This window comes from Chaetodon trifascialis, chromosome 11 (genome assembly GCF_039877785.1).
Source record: "Chaetodon trifascialis isolate fChaTrf1 chromosome 11, fChaTrf1.hap1, whole genome shotgun sequence".
In the NCBI taxonomy this organism is placed as follows: domain Eukaryota; kingdom Metazoa; phylum Chordata; class Actinopteri; order Chaetodontiformes; family Chaetodontidae; genus Chaetodon; species Chaetodon trifascialis.
This window is the reverse complement of record NC_092066.1, coordinates 19,402,089-19,427,837: the sequence shown is the minus strand read 5'-3', so window position 1 is coordinate 19,427,837 and position 25,749 is coordinate 19,402,089. Positions and strand designations below refer to the sequence as shown.

The 25,749-nt window shown below is 42.5% G+C and overlaps 2 protein-coding genes across 3 annotated transcripts; both read left to right on the top strand.

Moving 5' to 3' along the window:
• The first annotated feature begins 3,180 nt into the window (after positions 1 to 3,180).
• Positions 3,181 to 6,966, top strand: erich2 (glutamate-rich 2). The gene is made up of 12 exons (XM_070974903.1): positions 3,181 to 3,325; positions 3,678 to 3,720; positions 3,830 to 3,878; positions 4,026 to 4,062; positions 4,155 to 4,191; positions 4,281 to 4,341; positions 4,609 to 4,645; positions 4,732 to 4,826; positions 4,954 to 5,081; positions 5,277 to 5,334; positions 5,427 to 5,498; positions 5,592 to 6,966. Exons 1-12 carry the CDS (start codon positions 3,318 to 3,320, stop codon positions 5,840 to 5,842), a joined length of 876 nt encoding a protein of 291 aa, XP_070831004.1. The 5' UTR covers positions 3,181 to 3,317; the 3' UTR covers positions 5,843 to 6,966.
• Positions 6,967 to 8,323: 1,357 nt separating this feature from the next.
• Positions 8,324 to 25,366, top strand: LOC139339482 (glutamate decarboxylase 1-like). 2 transcript variants are annotated; one of them, XM_070975123.1, is made up of 17 exons: positions 8,343 to 8,634; positions 9,676 to 9,792; positions 11,830 to 11,886; positions 13,574 to 13,711; positions 14,954 to 15,196; positions 16,493 to 16,583; positions 20,294 to 20,406; positions 20,597 to 20,712; positions 21,054 to 21,133; positions 21,257 to 21,311; positions 21,427 to 21,543; positions 21,648 to 21,712; positions 21,814 to 21,892; positions 22,224 to 22,373; positions 22,537 to 22,644; positions 22,998 to 23,087; positions 23,379 to 25,366. In XM_070975123.1, the coding sequence occupies exons 2-17, from the start codon at positions 9,717 to 9,719 to the stop codon at positions 23,550 to 23,552; spliced, it is 1,752 nt and encodes a 583-aa protein (XP_070831224.1). In that variant the 5' UTR covers positions 8,343 to 8,634; positions 9,676 to 9,716; the 3' UTR covers positions 23,553 to 25,366. The 2 variants fall into 2 exon arrangements, with proteins under 2 accessions (XP_070831225.1, XP_070831224.1); XM_070975124.1 differs by lacking the exon at positions 11,830 to 11,886 and having other exon boundaries at positions 8,324 to 8,634.
• Positions 25,367 to 25,749: the final 383 nt, after the last annotated feature.

Below are 25,749 nucleotides of genomic sequence, written 5' to 3'. Positions count from 1 at the left end.
ATGAGGATGGATGGTCATACACCACATCACACTGACAGACCTGCACAGATGCTTCACAAACACGTGTGCTCGAGGACACAGCAACATGAGCACCGGTGTACAAAATTAGGGGGAATAGAGACCGCACAAAGCACGTAGGCCTCCACCACAGATGAAGTCATTATGACGGCAGGATGGTGTTTCGTTTTGTTAATGTCGCTCTGTGTTAATGATGCTACAGTGGGAACAGTATGTTCAGTGGCGTTCCATCACAGAAATACATGCTTCACATTCCACACTGTGATGTCCTGAAGGACTGCAATGAGTCTTCCTGTCCCGTGTCCCAGTCTGTGTTCTCTTTTACTGCGAAGACAGCCTCAGGGCTCATCATATGGAAATATGTGAGAAGCAGAGTCTCTCAAGGCACATACAGTACTACAACACACCAGCACACTAATAGATGTGCATACTGGTGCTCACACGCACACACTCAAGCTCATACATGCACACAAAGAGGACGTGCAGAGGATCACTGAAGTGTGAAATGATTCTGTTATCATGTCGTCTGTGTGGAATATATTTTCCCATCAACCCTCTATGGCAGGTGTGCCTGATGGGCTGCTGGTGCTGTGTGTATTTGTGTGTGTGTGTATTTTGTGGCTCTCCGTCTGTCTGTTGTTGGGCAGGAGGGGGTGGGGAGGGGGATCTCCATAAAACAAGGTGACAGTGTCAGTGCAGCTTTTGCTGTTCACGTTCCACCTTGGTGTTTGACACTTGACATGAAGAGACTCGCTAAATTACTGTAAAATAATATCTTACATGACTGGTTGAGTCTGGAAACATGGATTCAAGTGAACTCAATATGTCCCTTTTGTTTTTTTGTTTTTCTGGATATTCATGAGCTCTAAGCAGGCTCTTAAAGACGCTGAAATCTGATTTGCTTGTGCAGCTTCGAGCAGTGGGCTCGTACATGAAGATTTTCTGCCAAAATTAGAACAGTTCTGGTTATTTCACATGAGATATTTCTGTGCTTTTTATTTTTTACTTTTTCTAATTTGTGCTCCTCTCACTGGTTTGAAGTGGGCGGGTTTTAGTTGATAAATTGTGATGTCACATAGATAGATAGATAGATAGATAGATAGATAGATAGATAGATAGATAGATAGATAGATAGATAGATAGATAGATAGATAGATAGATAGATAGATGATGAGTGTACTTATTTCTGCTTTTATGCATGAAAGGTGTCCTTTATATTTGTCTGCCCTCTTGGAATCGTGCACCTGTGATGCTGAAAGAAACTAATGGCCATTTATTTTGGCAGGGCAAAGCAGAACAGATTTACCTGAGCAACGTTTAATGAATGCAACATGTTCACAACACATTGCCAGACTTCAGGGTTCAGTAGCCTCCATGTAGGGCCATGTGCACTCTGGAGACTTTTCCCTTGTGTTTTTGTTTTAAAATAAACATACAGGATTTTTTTCTTGATAGAGCAATTAGCACTGCATGTTCTTAAGTGCACAAGATGCAGGAATTTTACAAAATTGTGCAGTTTAGAGTATGCAACAATCATTAGTCATATATAGAATTTACCAGTCAAAGTTGAGAGAAAATACAAGAAACACATTTATCCTTCATAGTGTGTAACTCATACAATGTAAGAAGGTCAAATGTTATGCTGATAATATAATGTGAGATACTCTGGGACAGTCAGTGGACTATCCAAAAACCAGTAGATGTGTAGAGTAGATGGGAACCACAAACTTTGAAGGAACAGCACACGATAAGCCTAGCTGCTAATGTGTCATTCCTATCTGTTAGTTTGGTCCCACGATGGCAGTGATACGCACAGTAATGTGAATGTAATCTTAAAGCTTTAGCATTCCATAATGTTCCGTGAGAAACTGACTTGTGGATATTGTCCTCATTCATGTCTGTCTCTTTTCTGGGATCCTTCTGCTCATGCAGTGACACGGCAAACTTTTCTCGAGATAAGATTGATTGCCTCCTCTCCATTTTTTCCACTCATGAACACACACACACAGTCTACACACTCACCAAAAACATGCACATGGTTCAGTGGCATGCCTGTGTGCATGAGATGGATCCCAAGGGAGAGTTCAGTCTGAGCAACTTCACTGCGCTGCCTAATTGATGTGTGCTTCTGGGTGTGTGTGTGTGTGTGTGTGTGTGTGTGTGTGTGTGTGTGTGTGTGTGTGTGTGTGTGTGTGTGTGTGTGTGTGAGAGAGAGAGAGAGAGAGAGAGAGAGAGAGAGAGAGAGAGAGAGAGAGAGAAAGAGAGAGAAAGTGGCAGGTGAAGAGAAGGCATGCATATTTAACAGTCCAAACTAGCCTCACCTATCTCTAAACAGTGCTTGACACTCTGGCAGCAGATGAACGAGCCTGTCAGTCATGTGCTAATTTAGTTTCTGTGGGTCTGAGTCTTCAGCCTGACAGTTTATGTCTTCTTGAAATTATAAGACAACCATGAAACAATATAGCCAAGTGCTGAGGACACCTGAACCCATTCACCACACACACTATTCCCATCCTCACACACGCACACCAACACACAGATTTAAGAATGAGGGCAGCTCTTTCGATGTATGCGCAGCTAATGTAGCAGTTACAGCTACTTATTGGATGAAATATGGCTGACATGGAGGGTGGACAGAAACAGCTAAGCTTTGTGCAAGAGGGGACTGGGGAAAAGCCTTCAAAATCTCTTATTTCTGAGCTTAAATGCTGCACACATGACTGTGCATTCAAATGCATTTTTTGGTGTCTTATTATTTCACAAATGAAGCAACCAAAAGACATTGCATTGCTGTTGCAAACTGAGGGGGACGGTAGAATTATGGATGGTAACATGTCATGGTTCAACAGATATTAAGACATTAGTGTATGACAATACGTTTTATAACTCTGGTAATAAATTAGCTAATTAAAAGTTTAACAACCCATACAATGAACAGATACACGTAATTACCTATTTGAAATAAAAAGCAAACTACGTACAATAGTGCGCCACCACTTTTATCAGCTGACATGATCTGCACACTACAAAAGTCAGGTAAAATCTGTCCTTTGGCCACATATTCTGATAATTACAAAATTTCCAGCAGCACGTGAAGGCAGCACTGACTCGGCGTTGTCCCGTTTCTATGGTACCGAGTGTTAGTTTACCTGTTGCGTCGCAACCATCGTTTGTCCTACTGACACGTAAGCCCGTTAGCCTGTTAGCCTGTTAGAGGAGACATCGTTATTGAGCATTACAAGAAAGTTTCAGAATTTACAAACTTTCTGCCCAAAGTTGCAGTTGCTTTATCTTCCTCCATGAGCAGGTGAGCAACGGCTAGCTGTTTAACATTGTGCCATAGCTCACAGAACAGAGTTAATGTATGCTTACAGTTCATAATGCAACGTTAGCTACCCGCTAATTTGAGCTAACAGATACTTAACTAGCTAACCCAACATAGCAGTTAATGACAGAATCATAAGTGTTGTTTCAGCAGGTAAATAAATACTTATACTTGTTTTGTTTTTTCTTGAACAGTCTGAGAAAGGATATTGTGTGACATAAGGTCACTATATAGGCCGAAGTATACAATGAAGTGCCACACATAGCCAATGCTAAACAATTCCCAAGCAATAGCAAAGGATTTTATGATTTCACTGCTGTAATTTGATATTCAGGTTAGAGTGTTTGGGGAAATCCTCCACTGGTTCCCAGAAACAGGTAAACACTAAAGAATCACACATTGTCCATGGTTGTGCATTGCCACTGTACGTGTCCCAATAAACATCGTATGAATAATGCCATCATTTTGATCTATACCTGTGTGTAGCTGGCAGTAGAAATCACCTCTGCTCATGCTGAGACACACAAACCCGAAGGTAAGAAGCAATGCAGACGACACATGGTGCACAAAACATCAGAGCCACACGTATTTCCTTTTCAAATACTGAAATGAGAAGATTTCACTTTGTGCTTACGCTGCTCTCTAGCCTTTCATGGCAGGCTCATATTCTGTTATGTTCCAGACAAGGTGGGGAAAAAGACAGTTACTGATAAACCTCGGTAAGAAAAGTTCCGTCTGGGCAAATATACATTTCTCTCATATCTCCCAATGCTCATGCTTTATTCTTTTCTTTACTTTTTGCGTCCAGCAGGAGTCTTCCTGCTCGTCCATTGCCTCGCTCTGTCCAGGTGTGTATTCTGAGATAGACTGAAGCAATTGGATTAACAGAAATATGCTTTGCTTCACTACTGGACTGAAGGTCTTTGTCATCCTGAAGGTTTCTTGTCAGGAGACTCAAAAGTCTGGGTTTTCATGTGGTGAAGTGCTGGATACAGACGGTATGTGTGTTATATGTAATTTAAGAAATGTATTTCTGCACAGGCAGCCGTAACAGTTTCTCCATCGAAATATGCCTCAAAAGACCAGAATGCATTGCAACCCTCAGACATGTTAAGGAGTGCAACGCTTGCTTTATCATGAATGAAAAAAACTCTTGTCCTTTTTTAAAATTGCTATTGATCACTCTTGACAGGTACATTGATATATGCGTGCATGTGCATGCTTGTTAAATTTGTCACATTGTCAATTGTTACATTTTCCTGTAGAGCGCTCACCGAAGGAATCCATCAGCACATCACCAAGGTCTGTACTCAGAATTCAAATAGCAGGTGATCGCGAACAAATGAAATATCACTAAAACGCGTTTTAAATCTTAAATGGCATTTCAGGGTTGAAGAAGAAGCACAGTTGACTGCAGTGGCTGATGATGAGCTGGAAATGAAAGACTTGATGAAAGCACAGCCCCCAGACTCAGCAGTAACAGGTAGGCAGATGTACAACAAGCTCAAAATGCAAAGACAGAAACGCAGAGATAAGAAACTGGAAGGGGGAGTTCTGTTGTCAATAATGATGATGATGATGATGATGATGATGATACTGGCTGCCATTAGGAAGAACACATGCTCCCCCAGCAGCTGAGCCTCTTTCCACGCATGAGCCGAACGGGGGCGAAGAACAATCTGAGGAAGAGGATGCTGAGGATGAAGACCTTAAGGCACCAGTGGAGCTGATAATGGAGGTAAAGTGACTGATCACCATCATTGATTTCACACTTCAAGCTCTGTTGAGAAAAAGGCTTAAACTCTAAATGTAAATCTAAATGATCCATGAAATATTTTTCATACTTTTAGTCAAAATTCCACCTTGAGTCAATTTGGATGAGCTGAACTTTAATGGTGGAGAGCGACATTGAAATGAGGATGTATGGTTTCAGTTCCTCAGAGCTGTGATGGACAGAGACTTTCAGCTGGCCGGCAAACTGTGTCAGATGAGTATGTATCCTGCATCTATCAACTGTATGTCTGTCAGTCAATAACCAGCCACCAGCAGTCAGCCCATCATGCCTCTTCTCTCCTCGTTTCAGTTCTCATCTATGAGCCAGACAACCCTGAAGCCTCGGAGTTTCTCCCGCTGATCCAGAAGAAGCTGTTGGAGGGTGAGAGTCCCCCCATTTTTACGCACGCAAACATTTACCTGCATATCCCAAAACTCACCTTCAGTTTGTGTCATGTTTGTTTTTTTCCATTAGAGCAAGAGGCAGAGGAGAGCAGTGAGGAAGATGATGAAGAAGAAGAAGATAGTGAGGATGAGGATGATGACTCTGGAAGTGATGAGGAGTCATCTCAGAGCTCAAGCTGCTCCTCTTCATCTTGCTCTTCTTCTTCACCATCAGATGAGGAGGGGGAGGAGGAGGAGGAGGAGGAGGAGGAGGAGGAGGAGGAGGAGGAGGAAGAAAAGCGGGTGAACAGACACAAGCCGTGTCCTCCTTCTCACATTTGACCCGAAATCTATTAGAACAGTTCATAACAGCATCCTGCGTTTATTTTAATCCTTGGAGCTATATGAAGCATATGAAGTCTTCCTACACTGTCGTGGAATGTGAAGGCTGAATGTACAACCCACAACAGGCCAGAAAAAGTCAAATTCAGCTGTCCGAGAAAAATGCTCAAAAAGGGTCTGCAGGAGTCAGAGTCCGAGAAGCAAAAATACTTTATTACCTGCAACAAAGGGGAAAAACATCCAGAAACACACAAAGTGTAACTCTGAAGAAGTTCCAACTAACAATCGTCAGTGCTCCGTCTTTTATACAGTTCTGCTCAACGTTATCCCCGCCGTTGGAGCGTCTTCTCTTTTTCTAAGGTTCTTCTATTTTTTACACCATTTGTAATCTTTTGGCCGCTGTCTCTTTTTTATTTTCTTTCCATTCTTCTGAAATTACACCATTAGCTTCTGATTGTCATGGGCTCTATTTTTAAAAAAAATATTACCAAATTACAGTTTATTGCCATAGTTGCATATAAAGCATTACCTTTAAGTGCACTTTGAGAGTATATTGAATACTATATTTAACAGTGTAAAGTATATTGAATCATCCCAAACCCGCATTCATCAAGCATAGTAAGTCATAGTGTGATTATAAGACCGTTCAATTCTTTCATGATTATAACAGATACTCAAACATGGATTGAATACAGTAAGGTTATATGAGGACACACAGGGTTATGTTAGGTCACAAACAACACCGGCTGAAACCGGTTAAGACTGGCTAAGACAGCTTCAAAGACACTTGCAAGGTCATGGAAAGCCCAAAAGATCCATGATACAGGTGCCCTGCCCTCATATCACAGTATCATTGCTGCACAGCATTCCCTCTCCTCATCTTTGCACAACACCATCTTGACATTTCTCTACTTCTCAAACAAACAAGCTATCAAATTTCTACTACCATATCATGCTCTACAAATCTGTTACTGTTGTCTACCATTGGTTACAATGTTTCACATATCATTTCACTTAATTCTTCACATATCTGTTGGAAAAAATATACTACAACACGATGTAGATGTTGTGAAAATTGGGCAACTTTACATATTTCAACTGCAAATAAAATATTTAGTGTGGACAAAGCTGATGCACTTGTTTGCTGGAAACGTGTGAACTTGGGAAGATCATCAAAATATGAAGCAAAACATCAGCTGATATAAATCCAATCATCTGTGGTGCTGCATCAGAAAATGTAAAGACTTATAGGCAGGAATCCGCTTCGATTTTCTATCAGCTTTTTGCACTCTCTTCTTCTGTGGTGGTTTCATGGCATCCACCTGGAGAAGTGGCGCCACCAGCTGTTTATCTCCATGAACCACCTCCTAATGCTCACATGGAGAAGCACTTTAATCAGCACTTTCTTTTGCTGCTTAACATGTGCTTCACACAGATGGTCACAAATGACCCTAAGAAAAAGTTTAGAAAACAGTGCAGGAAATAATGAGTGAAATCTTGACAGTTCACTCAACAGTGATGTAACACTAAGAAAAATATGATGAATTTATGTGGACAGGGTCTACATTTGAAATGGAACCAGTGAACGGCTGATTATGAATGAGGATATAAGCAAGTTTTGTGTGACACGCTGCTGTATGTGCACACTTTCAAGGTTACGCACCTTTTCTCTCACTCACTCACACACACACACACACACACACACACACACACTGCTAATCCATCCTTGTGGAATGGTGTCAGACAGTATATTCTGAGTTATTATCACATGGCAGAGCTTATCTTTATGAGTCGTCTCTACGCATGACTTGTGAGAGGAGAAAGTGTGAGCGCCATCTGATAAAGGCTGTATAATTTGCTGTGATTGAATGAACATAATGGCCGGTCTCTGCCCATTCAGTGGACCAGGACACAGGCACGAGGATGACGCCGAGGACACTATGTCAACGCCTGCCAGGCTGGATTCACTTTGATGTCCCGGTGTTATTGTCCATGTCAAGGTTATAAAAAGGATGCGGGTCAAAAATTATGATGCATGCAGCGTTATCATCTCATGAAGGTGAATATTACAGTCAGTACTCGTGTGGATGGATGGATGGGTCGTGGATGGCGCGCTCTGCTCCCTCCATCGCTTGCTGTTTGCTTTATTCTGGGCTAAATAACTAGACAAACACCATGAAAAGCAGCATGCAGAGCTTCCACAGGTCCTGTGAAACTGTGATGTATCATGTCTGCATGCCTAAATGTTGTTACTTAAACCCATAAACCAACTGTTTGTCATCCCAAGGTCAAGTTTCTATATAACCCACTCAGAATGCATTTCACATTCAAGTCTCCATCCTCCATCCTGTGACACGCACCCACACCTGGACACACACACACACACACACACACACACACACACACACCCACAGAGAGAGAGAGAGAGAGAGAGGTGGGTATACGTCACTGGTGTTTTTCCTTTTGCTTTTTGGGCTTCTTAAAGTGGATTGTGGCTGTCAGTAGCACTCAGGGAGGCTTCATTAGTCGTCAGAGGGAGGCAAGGCTGTGACTCATGCCTGCGTGAAGAGACCAATGGGCAGCCAGAGCCTGAGATATAAATAACGAATAAAAAAAAATATTCTTGAGGGAGAAGGGTCACTTGCGCGCCGCTGGATGGGATTTTATTAGTGCGCTCTGTTGGTATTCCGCCGTCGCCGCCTCTGGACTGTTCCTGGTCGTGCCTTTGGGTGGCAATTGTAACATCCAGTTGTAGTTTCTCTGGACTCGACAACCTGTGCGCCTGTGAGTCGGTAAGATGCCTCCGCCTTTCATTTCAACGGCGCCCCTTGATGTATTGATAAGCTTCATGTTTCCTCTTTATTCGTACATCACAACGTTATTTTGGAGAAATTTTATATGAACAACAAAGAAAAAATGTGCTCCAATTCGCTGTGCCGTCTGACAGAAGCGAGCCTCAGATGAGTGACAGAAGGAATGCATTAGTTGCTCAGTCTGTCTCGTGCCATGGTGACATTGAGTGATGATGGTATGGGATAGCTTGTTCAAAGCGCAACTTAATTGAAATGTCGATTGCTGAGTCAATAGGTGAATGACGTGGGTTATTTATGTGGACGATATGGTTGCATTTTATCAACATCTTTTTAATGAGTCTGTTTAAAATCTGCTGTAATTATTAAGATATCCTGTCACCTATTCGTTTATTTTTTTTTCTCTTATGTCATCTTAACTGTGTCAGGCTGAATGTCTCTTTTTTTAACCCTCTTGTTTTTTTATCCATAGAAGATTCAGCTGTTGTGAGCGCAGTGGATGATCACACATAAAGCTCATAGATTTTAACGGTCTGGTGCCCTGATCTACTGAAAATGAACATTTCGCTCCAGCGAGCTATTACCTGCTATTATATGTCCCTGATAACAACTTTTAAATTCCATCCTTATTGGCTCCGTGCTCTGGACCTCAGCGGCAGCACAGTGGCCCTGGGAATATTTTAATGGCTAATTGAATGCAAGAAATATTGACGGCTATGTCCAAAATGAATGCACCCACATAGGAATTATCACCAAAACTGTTTATCCTGATGTGTGTGCTGCTTATGCGTCGTGCGCAATCCTGCGCGCCTTGATTCATGTCCTCCTGGAATAAAGCGCTCCTGACGACGCACAGCAGATAACATCCTTTTCTGAACGAACCCTGACCGACTCATTAAACTGACTGCACCTATTCTATAAATACATACTATAGATTATCAATATATTTTTAATATACAGGTTTTTTATGTCTCAACTCGATAAGCTGACCTGGTCACTAACCGTGGACCGTTTTGTCCGCAGCTGAATTATTTCCCAGCTGGAGATCAGATAACAGAGGACTGATGGCCACGTCTGAACCGAGAGCCACCGGCGGGGACCAGGACCCCAACTCCGACAATTTAAGACCTCCGTCTGCAAGTACGTCTTCACACTCCTCGTTCTTAACACTCTGATCCCCTATCGATCCCCGAGGGTAAATTCTCGTTAAGGATGTCCCTCACCGGAGCGTTCCGGTGGTGTTTACAGAACCAGCCCACTGGAGCTGACAGGGACTGGGTGCCTTGCTCAAAGACACTTGTGCAGTGCGATCTATTGCCAGCACACAGGGCTGAGACCCAACACACCCCCACACACCTCAGTCTGTGCCTCTCTCTCTCTCTCTCTCTCTCTCTCTCTCTCTCTCTCTCTCTCTCTCTCTCTCTCTCCCTCCTCCTTCTCTGTCTGATAAAAGCGAGTCTCGCCCGGGCCATTTGCTGTGTGGGCTCCGTCGTTAATCATTCCGGTTAAAAACAGAGCCATCACAGCTGCCTGTCGCTGCCTGGCGGATCAGCGGTGCGCACCGAGCACTGGACCTGGCGCAGAAATGATGCGCCATTAAGGCAATGTTGTTTATAATGATCCCGAGTGCATTTAGTGCAAACATTTCTGAATAAATGTACATTTTCCCCATCAAAAATATAGGCTACAGATTTGAATAATTTCCTACATTTTATTGCAGAGACGCATTCGTTGGGTTTTAATTGTGAGCGTTATTTAGTGATTTCGACAAATATCGCCAAAAAGCTACACATTTTTATTCATGCTGATTTATTTCTATTCTAATTTATCTTATCTCATTCCCTATGATGCTTTAGGCCCTCGCGGCTGTAGGCTCCGTTGATGGGTTGCTCTTGGGAAATATATATTTAGCTGCTAATTCTAAAAGTGCCTGTTTAGATTTACATTAACCTGTGGGTTAATTCATTAGTTTCAGACGGTGTCGCATGCACAGAATCGACCCCATTACAGTGCACTTGAGCAGCCATCTGCAGCGCAACGCGGGGAAATAATTACTGTTATTTTTGTCTTCAGCCAAATATAAAGGGAATAAGCGACAGTTCCCGAGGCTGGCTAATGTACACCTCACTTTCATATTTTCTCTCTTTATCGAATAAAAATATTTTTCAAGCTTTTATTTGTGGCCCTTGGGTATCGATAATCATTTCTACAAAACAAATAAATAAATAAATAAAAATCTCAGGTTTATTTCAAATGTGGATTTGTACCCAGAAAAGCCCATTAAAAAGAAGATGTTTGTTTTGTGTGACTTGCTCGTATACTGCTGCTGGATGTTGCCATTATCTCTCTGCCACGCTCCATCTCACGCCTGGCGGCTTTGTAGTGTGTCGGCGCCTGCGTGCGTGCGTGCGTGCGCGCGCGCGTGTCTGCCTGTGTGTATGGTCTTGGCCTCGGCACCTCGGGCTGTTCTCTCACAATGAAAGTGCCTCAGTAAATTTAAATACTTGTTTTTGTTTGGAAACTTTTCCATCAGGTATATGCGCCGCCTCGCCTCTGCTCTGCTTGCCGTGCGTTCTGCATTTTTCTTCCCTCCGGCTGCTGCTCCATATCTGCTCACGCATGTCCACGCTCGGGTTAGTGTGTAGCTGTGAGTGTGTATGCATGATGTGTGTATGTGTGAGCCGCATTATTCTATACTATAAGTTTCTGCATCAAGCCGGCCATAGGCTTCCCGGCCACAGACATTACCAGCTCGCTCCAGTCACACTGTGTTTCACTCAATTAATTTCTGCCCTCCTCCGTGAGCTCATTTCACGGGCGTTAATTCCCGTCCGCCCCTTGGCTGGGTGTGTGAGCCGGCGGGGATGTGCCGCGCGGGCCACCGTCGGCGCCTATTGATTGAACTTAAATCGGAAATGTTATAAGACTCATCCCCTTGTGGTCAGTGGATGCTTTGGTAAATAAAAAGGTGGAAAAAGTCTCGGTTATTGAGCCAAAGTGCTCTTTAAAAATCCACAACAAAACCCCCCAAAGTGTTCAGAATCTCACACCTGGCCAAGAGCCGTCAGCATCCCGCTTGCACTGTGCTCACTGCGCTCCACCACCAGCTTTATATCCATCATCCGCCCATCCACGCTGTCTCCGCGGCCTCAGACTCAAACGTTCATTCTGTTTTAGCCTACGAATACGCGTGGATGCACGGATGCACGCGGAAACTGGGGATGAAGATTTGTGGTAAGTTTTTTTTTTTTTTTTTTTTTTTTTTTTTTTGAGCACATAAAATATTCCACGTTAACGTTATTGAACATGATATATTTATTTTTTCTAGTCACATTTTTTGGCATCTTTGGAAAATGCTGTCTGAGAGGGAAATGAATGCCTCCACAATACATCACTGGGGCTCTGTATTTTCTCCTAATCCTTTAAAACTTTCATCATAGGGTGGCTGTTGTTATTCTTCTTCTTTCTTTTAATAAATAAATCCATTTGGAGGCCGGAAATAGGCCATTCACGACTGTCACAGTGTGTTTCCATCTTCTAAAGGTCAGTGGACATTAGCCTTTAGGTCTGGTGATGAGCGCCCCGCATCAGCCCCCCCGACCGCCCCTGAACCCCCCATGTCTTTTCCATTTCACCGCCAAGACAAAAAATCCTCGAGACAGGCCTGCAAATACAGGTCATAAATCCCAGAACGGCTGTTGAAATAGCCTGTAAATGAAGGTGAAGCTTTATTTTCCATTCAGATATTTCTTCGAAACGATGAATACAATTTTACCTTTGGTTGCCTTCACTGTCGGTCTCACTCACAGCCCACATTGGAGCAGAGGGTAGCGGATGTGACGTTGCAGGGAAGGTTTGTTTATTTCTCCATCATTTGAAGGAACGTGTTTCTTTTAGTGCCTTAAATCTTTTTAAGAGTATGGAGAATGTGTTTTTCTTGTTACTGATGGAAGCTTGATATGATCATTCAAACATGACATTTTTGGCCTGTTTGTTATGACAGAAATCAATTCAGACGAAAGGATCGAATAAGTTTGATCTTTGCATTTTGGAAAATGAGACATTGACCAGTAGATGTTGATTGACCTAAATGACATTTAAATAGACTGCAATGGAAATTGAATGCAATTGGAAATGTTTCCAGACGGTAGACGGACGCTATTGCAATTATAGGGTCTCACATATTGATTTTTAACATGTCATTTAGGATTTATTGAGCAAGGTATTATAGAGTTTCCACTGGAAAAATATGAGAGACAATATTTTATATGCTCACAGATAAGAAGGGTCTGTGATTTCCACATATTTTGCACACAATTAGGCCCACGCATGATCCTGCAGCTACGGAGGGCCTATATGCAGAAATTCGATCAATCATGGAGTCGAAAACATGTCGGCTTCGCAGGGTCAGACTGCTTTAGGGCACTGTGACTCCTTCATTAACCCCTCTTTACAGGATGTGTATTTATTGGCTGTTGGGGTCATCACCAGGGGCTGTCCTGCCCACAGATCCGATCTGTCTGCAGACCCGGTACCTCTGGGTGTTTTCTGAATGGGGTGTGGTTATGATGTCAGAGGGTGGGGTGGGGTGCCCTCCCCGGCGGGCACCCATCCACACAGGGATAAAGGTGGTCCCTCTTCCTTGTGTTTGTGTGTACATATATGGCCTACATAGATTTGGCCTCCATCAGAGAAGCATTCCTGATGAAAGAATTCAGGGGATGATTAGCTGACTCCAGACAAAACAGATTATTTTCTGTTACCACGCGCACATTTAAACTAAATAAGAGTGCATTTGGACTTTTTTTTTCTCTCTTTCTTGTATTTTTTTTATTTGCTTTGGTCCCATCATTTTTTTTCCTTGTGTGTGGAATGGAGATGTTTGGTGATAACTCCTGCCCTCCGCCGTGTAACGCTCTAGGGTTCCTGCAGAAGAACAACAGCCTCGAGGAGAAGGGGAGGCTCGCGGGACAGAAGAACCTGCTCTCGTGCAACAACAGTGACAGGGACGCGCGCTTCCGCCTCACAGAGACAGACTTCTCCAACCTGTTCGCCAGAGGTGAGACCTACACGTATCTACACCTGTCTACGTCTAAATATGCTATTGCTCATTTCTCCAACCATTTCTGTAATTTTCCAGAGCTGCACGCCATGTTCACAGAGACTCATCACTTCTAATTCAATTGACTGTTGGGCCTTTGTCCAGATAAGGCTGTTAAGGGCCTGCCAGAGGACTAGAAAAGCCCAGCGTCTGTTTGTTGTTGTTATCGGTTTCGTTCATGTAGGCTACTACTATAAGGTGTAGACGACGACCAGAGGCACGTGAATAAGAAGGACAATACAGGAAATAACCAGGGACGGGTTGAATATGGCGTCAAAAAATTAAGTTGGGTAGGACTACTTAATTTTTTGTTCCTGAAAATTAAAATAGTAACTCGTACAATTATGTTAACGGTTTTTGTTCGGTGTACAGTGAGTGTTACCGGTTAAGACCTGGTGAAAAATATATTTCTCAGCTAAGCCAAAATGTGTGACGCAGTTACGAAAGAGAGGCGAAGATTCTACACGTTACCTTATTGGACCAATGAATTAGCTGTAAGACCTGGGTCACCAACAAAAAAAAAATGTAAGGAATACAAAGTAAAATTTGGATTTAAAAAGACTGAGTATGTGAACAAAGCTTTCCAAAAGCTACTCAGTTAAATGTTAGGATTACCATGCCGGATTGTCACCTTGACAAGGTGGTCTCCATTATACGACAAAATAAGGTGGGACACTATGTAAAATGTAACGTTAAATAAACCAGTGCAACCACTTGCAGACAAACTGTGTTTACTGACTGCAGTTTTATGAAGTGTTCCTGAGCTCATGTACTGATCTCCTTTACACAATCATGTGTTCACAAAGTGGTGAACCTCGCTCCATCCTTGCTTGGATGCCCCTTTCATACCCAATCATGATACTGTAACCAATGAGCCTGTTTACCTGTGGAATGTTCCAAACAGGTGTTTTTGGAGCATTCCACTATTTCTGCCAGTCTTTATTTGTTCCTATCACAACTTGTTTGAAACATGTTGCTGCAACAAATTCAGAATAAGCTTATATTTACAAAAATCAGTGAGGCTTATGAGATTAAAAATTAAATATATTGTCTTTGTGCTGTTTTCATTTGAGCATTGGTCAAAAACAATAAGCAACTTGTCACAGTCTCTTTTATTTCTATTTTACACAGCTGGAATCAGGTTGTAACTTGTTTGAATTCATCACACAGACATAATTTCCACAACCTTTCACCTTTTAGACTTGCTGCCAGCCAAAAATGGAGAGGAGCCTACCATACAGTTTTTGTTGGAGATAGTCGACATCCTCACCAACTATGTCAAGAAGACTTTCGACCGCTCCACCAAGGTGCTGGACTTCCACCACCCTCACCAGCTCCTGGAGGGCATGGAGGGCTTCAACCTGGAGCTGTCCGACCAGCCTGAATCCCTGGAGCAGATCCTGGTGGACTGCAGGGACACGCTCAAATATGGCATCCGGACAGGTAGGCCGGGACACCTTTAAGGATGAACTGTACCATAGAGCTGTATCTGAGGGGGGGGTCACCTAGTTTGATTTGAGAATATGTTTTAAAAATCTGAGGCCTTTTCAATAATTCATATAGTGGCATAAATTTATTTAAATAGCAAAAGGTCACTGAATTTGTGAGGCAATTATGTTGCACTGTGTCAGTTCTGAATAGGCTACTAATCTGCAGACCAACATATAATCATATACATCACTATACAAAGCATACGAAAATATTAGAGTTCAAGGAAAATGATGACATATTCTTAAAAACACCTGCCAATTTTATCCCTTTCATGTCAATTAATGCAGACAATTTTACTATGCAAAGGTGAATTCAACACAAACCTTTGGAGAAGAAGTCGTCTGCCACGTAGTCCACAGCCTGTTACGATGACTGCCTTATTCATTGTCCCCCTGGTAATTCAGTTGACATCCCCCCTTTTCTTTTCCCTCGACTTAATAAAGCAAGTGTTGCCTGAGGGGATCCTAACACGGGCTGTTTCAAGCTGTTAAAAACGACAACGCTCAAACTGTCCCCTGGGTTTTATATATCATGCAGGGTCTAGTGTGTCTACAACTCAGCACCACTTCTCATCTGGAGATGTGGTGGTTTTTTTGTGCTTTTAAAATGTTTCCGTGGCTGAAAGTCCCACCAGAGGAGCTGTCCACGGTGCTGAAATGCAAAGCTGATCGTTCTTTCCTCTCACTGCTAAGCAGCACAGTCAGTTTCTTCAATACATCCACAGTTTTAGATGTATTTTTCACATTTGATATTTTTATTCACATTAAAGTAATGACACACGTATTTATTATGTCAGCCATACAGCGGTTTTTATATCCATGACTGCATTTAGGCTCCAGGCCTGTTGATGGTGACTGTGTGTGCAAGCACCTTAGAGTCTAAATGGCTGTCATATAGCCTTGTTACCAATGTAATTATGGTACACTGAACAGTGCAGTGTCAGATCCCCCAGGTTTCATGGCTGACCAGGGGAGTACAAAACGAAATCTGAAAGACTGTGGATATTGAAACGAAGAATGCTTTCTTTATGTTTCTTTTAATTTTTTTGCAATCACTTGTAAGTGATCAGCTTTAGCCTGCAGGTCATTGTAGTGATTATATGCCTTCATAAAGCTCAGGACAAGGCAGACGTATCAGTATTTCTTATTGCTGTGTCTTTATATAAAGCATGATTCGCTCATAGAGGCAGCAAAGCCCTGTTAATAGGAATTCAATTAAGATATTTTGTGTACATATTTTTTTATTTAGGTCACCCACGATTCTTCAACCAGTTGTCTTCTGGTCTGGACATCATTGGTCTGGCTGGAGAGTGGCTCACCTCCACCGCCAACACCAACATGTAAGTCACACAGTGTGCTGCTCTCTTACGTCCATGACACAACTTATATCCGTACAGGGGAAACACCTCTATATGTCATGGCGGGACAACATTGATTTCCTGTTTATAGGCCGCTGGAAATAGCCCCCGGTCATTATCATACTGTATAAAGTCATGGTGGAAGTGCTTATGGTGTTCCTCTCTGCTCACACCACAGTTGGTCACAACAGCCTCTGAGGGCAGTTACATAAAGTGTTTGGTTTGTCCTGTGGAGACTGTGTATTGACAGACGGCATGCTGCCACTGCGCTGTACTGTATATCGGAGGCAGCCGAGCCCCAGGGATGGTTAGATTGCATATTGATCCCAGGTCAGAGTTACATGGTGGCCCAGTCTGATAGAGGGCATGAAACTTATCACACACTCTCGACACAGATACACACACAAACTCACACGCATACATTGTAAATACACTATGACTCTGTGTTATAATCACTGGAATAGAACGGGGAACATTGTACTAATATTACTGTACAGTATCAGAATATTGACTACAGACTCAAGCATGCACAGAGTTGCACACATTGAAAAACACATCTTTGCTGAGAGTATACCTGCCTAATATTTACAACTTTGTTAATTCATCCTCGTTGGAGGCATAAATAAATCTGTTTAAGTTGAATTACTTCTTGAAATAAACGGGAGCTCCTCAAAAATAAGAACCGAGAGCAATATGCACCATGGAAATCTACCAAATATATCTTGATGTTTATTCACAGACATAGTTACAATATTAAGACCAAAGAAGAAACAGTGCCACACTTGTATGTAGGGCTACTTCATCATTTAATCTGCCAGTTCATTTCTCAATGAACTGATTAATAATTCAGGCTATAAACTGTCAAAAATAGTGAAAACTGCCTATTACTCTTTCCCAAAAGTTTAAGGTGATGTATTTAATTTAGTATAACACGAAACAAAGGAGAGCAATAAATCCTCAGAATTTAGCAGCTGGAACTATGGAAGATTTTACTTTTTTGCTTGAAAAAAATGAACAATTAATCAATTGATTGATCAGTTGTTTCAGGCTCTTATGTATAAGGCTGAGAAAAAAGCATGACAATTACCAAGTAACAGACAGAAGGCAAGAAAAGCGACAGAATCTCACATATAGCTGCAGAGACAGCTGGACCTGCACTGTGCAAAATGACCACACAAGATAATGTGGTGGTCAGAGGACAATATACACCACAAATTGAACATTCAGTATTCTCTAACTATTGTGGCCTCTATCATTTCCCCTAGGCTGGCTGCTAAAGAAAAGATCGATGTACGGACAGTAAACCAAAAGCTGAAGGAAAATTGAGACACTTAATTTATCCAATTTCTCAAAACATTAGCTTAGGAAACCACCCCCTCTTTGGAAAAACTTTCCCATCTCATCTCCTGGTTGGAAGAACGCCCCAAGAGACAGGGCCATTGAATTCACACACTCGCGCACACTTTCATAATGACACACACACGCACACACCAGCTCTGGCTGTCCCAGATACAGCAGCTAGGGTTTCCAGTCCATTGACTGCAGGCTCATTGAGAGCTGGTCTTAGCAGATAGGCCAGCTGGGCCCCACACTGACACACAATGTCCTCCGGCTGCACAGAAAACCCTGTCACACTGTGGAAACTGGCTGCTGCAGCTCCCTGCAGAGTGCTCATTCCGGCTCTATTGTCCCTGTGGATATAGACTGACTCAGTGCTCCTTTGAGGGGCTGAGAGAAGAGTGTGGTAGGGGGTCACAGGGTTAGTCACATAGAGACACATACACACACGCATTCAAACACAGACACACACATTGAGTGCCCTTGATGATGATAATAAGGGCATTTAGGGGCTGTCCCTGGAGACAGGCAGGTGACTGAGGGGTAATTTTCACCCTGAAAAGACCAATGATTGGCTCTGATTGTGATAATGATCACCATTATTGTCATTACAGCGTGAAATGACTCAGAGAGAAGGAGAATTTTAAAGAGATGCACTGATTTTGTACTTTTTCGGCTGTGGTTGGGATACATTTAAGAAGAAATGAAAGTCAGACACACAGCATAATTCATATTTTTGTGCTCCTTATACAGTATGAACCATAATTCCAGTAAATCACAAAACACCATATTTCTGAAATCCAGACCAGCCAGAGGCTGCAAAATATGTCGTTTTGTCTTCTTTGTGATTTTATCCGTGGTTGTCACGGTTCATAGTTGACGCCCAGCAGTCACAATCTGATCTGATGTATTGACTTGAAGCTAATGTTCCAATCAAATTCATCCTCTGGGTGACCCCCAACCAGGCGCAGTTATACAAGAAAAATTTCTTTCCCATTTCTTTCATCCTTCTGTTCTTAATTCAGTTCCTATCTATCTCGACCGTGGCTTTCACTCTCTTTTTCCCTCCTATTTTCTGCTGCTTCTTTTTGCCTTCTCGTCCTGTTTCTTTTCTGCACGCTTCCCTTGCTCTGCTTCCAATATTATCCCCTCCTCTTCCTTTGTTGTCCTCTGTCACAGTTTCTCTCAGTGCATTGTTTCCCCACAGCCCCCTCTCCTCTCAGCCTTTATCTCCCCTCCTCTCCACCCAAGCTGCGAAATGCTTCGGCCCTCATTTAGATGCCTACTTGTGAAGAAAGCAGAGAGGAATCAAAGAGGAGAGGAGATAATGTTATTGTTTTAGATGGTACTGGTGGTGGTGATGATGGAAGTGGGTGAGTGTTGTGTAACTGGCCTCATTAAAGGCAGGGTAAACAGGGATCAGTCCTAAAGGGCTGTGTGGGAGGCGATGAGATGTCCTGTCAGTTAGCAAAGAGAGCAAAAGTTCAGGCCTCACTGTACGAGTTGGCTGTTTCTGAAACACACTTAACCTACTTTAGCTTCTCCAGGAGTTTTCTTGGTTTGTTGTCCATGGAGCTAGCAGCCATTTTACCGTCTGTAAGCCGACAGAGAGGTCAGAGACGCATCTAGCATTTTCTGTCTGTCACCTCTCCAACAATTGTTCTTGTGTTCTGAGTATTATTTTTTGTCTTTTAATCTTTTCTTTTTTCTTTCTTTTAATGAAAGAATTAAATTAGGAATTATGGTGTCTTCCTCAGTTTCTGAATTTTGGGGTCAGCAGAGGCTGTTATCTCTTTAAAACACTCTCCACCTGTCTTTCTTCCTCACACACACACACACACACACACACACACACACACACACACACACACACACACACACACACACATTCATGTCCTCTCAGCCATCAAATCAGCCCCATTCAGACTCACGACTGAGATTGGCAGGATTGACAGATAGTCATCAGAGCTTTGTGTGCTTTAATTAAACTACTGAGTGATTTTAGAGAGCATTTGAATATGAATGTTTGCTGCCCGACTCCTATCAGACACTTTTTAATTAGCGCAGTCAGCACAAGCTCCAGTTTGTTGCTGGAATTATAGTAAAGCTAATGAAAAACCAATGAGTGTGTGTGTGTGTGTGTGTGTGTGTGTGTGTGTGTGTGTGTGTGTGTGTGTGTGTGTGTGTGTGTGTGTGTGTGTGTGTGTGTGTGTGTATTTGGGCTTTCTAATCTGCACTAGTGTGTGTGCATAAGAATCTTCTTTCATTCTTTGTTCTCACAAAGCAGTTGTTAATAACTGTTACAGTGGTGTTGAATGATGCTATATTCATACATTTTGTAATATGATTGACAGGTTCACCTATGAGATTGCTCCAGTGTTTGTGCTGATGGAGCAGCTGACTCTGAAGAAAATGAGAGAGATGATTGGTTGGCCCGACGGAGAGGGTGATGGACTCTTTTCACCAGGTTAGTTGATGAATAACATTGTCCGTATATGCGGACAGTGTTGTGTTGGATGGTGAAAAAATGCTTTTCCCATTTACAGAAAGTTCAATGAATTGTTATTTATTCTAATATTTTAGTTACAGTGGACTACAGTGTGTGTGTGAATGCTGCTGTCCAAGGTGCTGATGTACTATGTGTCTCTCCTCAACAGGGGGCGCTATCTCTAACATGTACAGCGTGATGATCGCACGTTACAAGTATTTCCCAGAGGTCAAGACCAAGGGCATGTCTGCTGCTCCTCGTCTCGTCCTCTTCACATCTGAACACGTACGTGACCGTGAATACACACACGCGTCGTCGCACACACACACACAGACACACACACACCATTTTAGGTGTTCTAATAAAGCAGGCGCTATGCTTCATTGGCTGTAGATTGAGGCCATAGAAGAAGTCTGGTAATAGTCAGTGGGAGATGGCTCGTTTAATGCGTTCTTTTTGCTTTTATCACATCTGCTTTTGTCTATAAAACACTGCATACTTGACAACAAGACAGAAGGCAGGCTGGACCTCAAATAGCAATTAGTTCACAAAATCTCCACTCTCCTGAGAATTTAGCTATCATTTCAATGAAAGATGTCTTATATACCTAATGTGTGTCCTTTCAGAGCCACTACTCCATAAAGAAGGCTGGAGCTGCTCTGGGCTTTGGTACTGAGAATGTGATCCTGCTGAGCACAGATGAGAGGTGGGGAGCTCTTCTTAGAGATGTAAAGCCGCAGTAGATACAGAGTGAAATACGAGGTGATTCCTGCAGAACTCGTATGACATGTTGTATGTGATGATGATATGATGCTCTACGCTCTTTCAGAGGGAGAGTCATTCCTGCAGATCTAGAGGCCAAGATCATTGATGCTAAACAGAAGGTCAGTGTCATTGTAAATTTGTCTTTCTTTTACTTAGTTTGTTTGTTTCAATGTCTGTTCTTGCTCTTTATCCAAAAATCCCCCCCTCTTATTGTCATGTGTGTTGATCCTGCAGGGTTATGTGCCATTGTTTGTGAATGCCACGGCTGGTTCAACAGTGTACGGTGCATTTGACCCCATCAATGAGATTGCTGACATCTGTGAGAAGTACAACCTGTGGCTCCATGTCGATGTGAGTAGTTGACATTGGAGCAGTGACTGTAGTATTTTGTTTATAGCAGTAGTAATACTATGCCCTTGCCTGCATACCCTTCTTTAAAAGTGCTGTCTCCTCAGGGAGCGTGGGGTGGTGGACTTCTGATGTCCAGGAAGCATCGCCATAAGCTTAGTGGAGTGGAGAGGTGAGTACACGGGAGCAGATGGGTTGTTCTGTGTTGTTATCTAAAGTTAAATCTTCAGTGAAATTACTTCAGTACATTAAGACATATATTTTACTTTGCAGGGCCAACTCTGTCACATGGAACCCCCACAAGATGATGGGCGTGCCTCTTCAGTGCTCTGCAATCCTGGTCAGAGAGAAGGTACAGTAAACACACACACACACACACACACACACACACACACACACACACACACACACACACACACACACACACACACACACACACACACACAATTGAAACATTTCTAGATTTTTAACCCTTTAAAACACCTTATTTTGAAGGTTGTATTTGTACACACATTGTATCTGGATTATTGTTATGGCCACAGTGACCAAAATGACCACAATGCATATTAAAGTACCCTTTCATAGCACTCGTCTGTGGCAGTGCTACGTGGTGCCGGCTTGCCTTGGGCAGAGGAGTCCTGGAAAAAAGGTGAACAGTGTATGAACTCTACGTGTGTCTGCAGGGAATCCTGGCAGGCTGTAACTCCATGTGTGCTGGCTACCTGTTCCAACAAGACAAACAGTACGATGTCACGTACGACACTGGGGACAAAGCAATCCAGTGTGGCCGGCACGTCGACATCTTTAAGTTCTGGCTCATGTGGAAGGCCAAGGTGAGACATAGGGAGACAGATGCACACACATGTATTGGCTAACTTGTAAATCTTTCTTTCACCAACCTATAAAAGTCAAGCCAATAGCAATTGTCATGGTCTTATCATAGCAGATGCTATAGCTTTGCACTGATTTCCTGATCGTTCCCCCCTCCCCCCGCAGGGCACCATAGGGTTTGAGCAGCACATTGACAAATGTTTGGACCTGTCGCAGTACCTGTACAACAAGATCAAGAACAGGGAGGGATATGAGATGGTGTTCGATGGAGTGGTGAGCTTCCTTCATTCTATCATTAAGGAAAATCCCAAAAAGCTATCCTTTTCATTTTTAAGCATTTTGGTGGGTAACCAACAATAAAACAATTACATTTTATTCTACTGCAATTGCTTTACATTAAAAATGTTTATTAAATATTAATTAAAAATTTTAATTCTTCTCCAAGTATTCCTCTTGCTCTCTTTCCTCTGCCTCCATCTTTCTTCATTTTCTTTTTGTTGGTGCAAATGAAAAAAAGATCCTGTGGTGTGTGTGTGTGTGTGTGTGTGTGTGTGTGTGTGTGTGTGTGTGTGTGTGTGTGTGTGTGTGTGTGTGTGTGTATTAATTGTATTTATTTCTGTCTGCAGCCCCAGCACACCAATGTTTGCTTCTGGTACATCCCACCCAGCCTGAGAGGCATGCCGGACGGTGATGAGCGGCGAGAAAAGCTCCACAGGGTGAGACACCCGTCAGTGACTGTTGTCTTTTGCTTTGCTGTGCTGTGCATCGCTGGTGGTCGGTGCCCAGAGGCTACAGATGAAAATGAGCTTTTAGCTACATGTGGTGCAATAAATATTGTGCTTGTCCTTTTTAAGTAAATTAAAATAAAAAAGTAAATTAATTGATTTCCACCGACCAGCTTTCATGTTTATCCTGCCTTTTTATTCATACACTGAATGAACACTTGTCACAGCAGACTGCCTTCAGGAAGGTGAGGCTCTAAGTCGTTCTTTTTTTGACTCCACCAGGTGGCGCCGAAGATCAAAGCCATGATGATGGAGTCAGGGACCACCATGGTGGGCTATCAGCCTCAGGGCAACAAAGTCAACTTTTTCCGTATGGTTGTCTCAAACCCCGCGGCCACCCAGTCTGACATCGACTTCCTCATCGATGAGATTGAGAGGATGGGTCACGACCTGTAGACGCTCGTCGCTGCACTAGTGGTCAGACGGTGAACCTGCAGTCTTTAATCTGTCCTATTTCCACTGTGAATGCCAGTGAGGTGAAACACTCTCAGTGCTGCAGACAGAATAACGATAGGACATGTTTTAGGCTCTTTGTAGCCAGTCTATATGTTTGCCTGAAGCATTCTGACTGTTTCTCCAACCGAAGACGAGCTTACAATGAGAGAGACTTTGAGTTTCTCACTTGATGGTCCCACATAGTTCCTCCTCTAGACAAAGAATATAAGTACAAAGTATGTGAAGGCCCCAGGTACAACAAACATGCTCTAATGTATGTGTGCGCTGTGGAATCTTGTAATGTGTGTGTGTTCTCGTCCAATGTAGTTTGTCTTTTAATGTCTGTATGTGTGTGCCTGAGCGTATGCGTGTGTGTGTCTGTGGTGAAACACTGAAAGGGAGAGAAGCACAGATCAAAATATATAACTATCATAACATTATTCTGCTGTATCATACATTTGCTACACAAAATAGAATCACTGGTGCTTTCAGCTGTACATTATATTTAATCCAGTGCACCGACCTATTTGTCCTAAACCAGTGTCTAAACCCCTGACGCAGTCTGTGCGTGTGCGTGTGTGTGCAGGTGTACATGTGAGTGTATCCTGTCATGTGTTTTAGGCTAGCAGTGTGATAAAGATAAGCTTATTCTGACCTAATGTGCACACCATATGTACCAAGTGTGTTAAGCTGAGAGGTTTTAGATAACCTCCAGTAACTGGTCTACAGTCTGCAATATTTTCCCTCATAGAAGTTTAAAGATTTAAAGATTTAAAAAGTCAACAGCTCTCCCAAGTCTGTGACAACTTTTAACTAAACGCTGGCTCGTTGTCTGTTTCATGCAATCATGTGATACCCATGTGTGTTTCTAACATTGTTGAAATATTAATATTTGATTATATAGGAGCAAATATTTATTGCATTTCCACTGTTTGCAAATTCAGGTATTTTATTGTAAATGTATCTTTATGTGTATTACATGGTAATACATTTGTAAATGTAATCACAGAAATTTGAGTAAAGTTTATTTATAGTGATTTTGTCAGCCAAAGAAAGCAAATCGGGAACAGAGCAATCCATCGTACTTCATATAGAACTTCTTATAGATTATAGATGTTTGTAAAATGTTACCTATTGACCCTCGACTGCGATGCAATTTCTATAGCGTGTTTCTTTCTGTGATTGTTAGTCTTTTTGACTGAATGTTTTGAGACGACTGACTGGCCTTCTGATGAGATTAAGGATGAAGTCTATATGATCCTCTGGCGGTCGTGCCAGTCTTTTATTTCAGAGAGAAGCACAAGGATGTGAGAATGTACTCTCCTCTAGAGACTGGGAAGAAAGGATCGTTGTACCCGTCTGAATCCTAATGCATTTACTGTAATATAATATATTAATTGTAATACATATTACCTGTATTCTCAGTGTTATGGGAGCTCAATGGAATATCTTGTATAAAGAGTTCCTGTTTGTGTCTTTGCACAATGTTCACCTTTCTTTCTTCCATTGTAAATGGATGTGTATTATGGCAGTATTATATAAGAATTATGTTAAGTATTTATGGTATTTAGGGACCATATGTGAATGGCACAATTGCGTAAATCATATTTAAGATAATCTGTGTACTGTATGTGGCCCGTGACTCCTGTATGTGACCAAACTGGTTTTTTGCTGAAGCCAGCCCTAAGGCAACATTTCCCAGGAGGTTTTCAGTCGGCACTTTAACAGAATCATAGCATCTCGAAAAAGATCTTTAATAAAGTCTATGAAATGGAGGAGTGAGTGTCACTTATTGAAACACACACACAGCGCTCTCTCTCTCTCTCTCTCTCTCTCTCTCTCTCTCTCTCACACACACACACACACACACACACACACACACACACACACACACACACACAAAATAAGTCTCTCATACAACCATTTTTCTCTGTGCGTCAACACACTGCACTCCTCAAAAATGACAGACATTTTATTTTTGTCTATAATCCCAGTCTGCCTCTGAAGTGCCTGCATCAGTAGCTACACACACACACACACACACACACACACACACACACACACACACACATTATTGTCTCTCTGCCTAATCATCCTTGAGAGGCTTTGTTTGGCCCCCAGCTGTGTGTCGAATTGGCTGTTCTCCAGCCTGAAACAC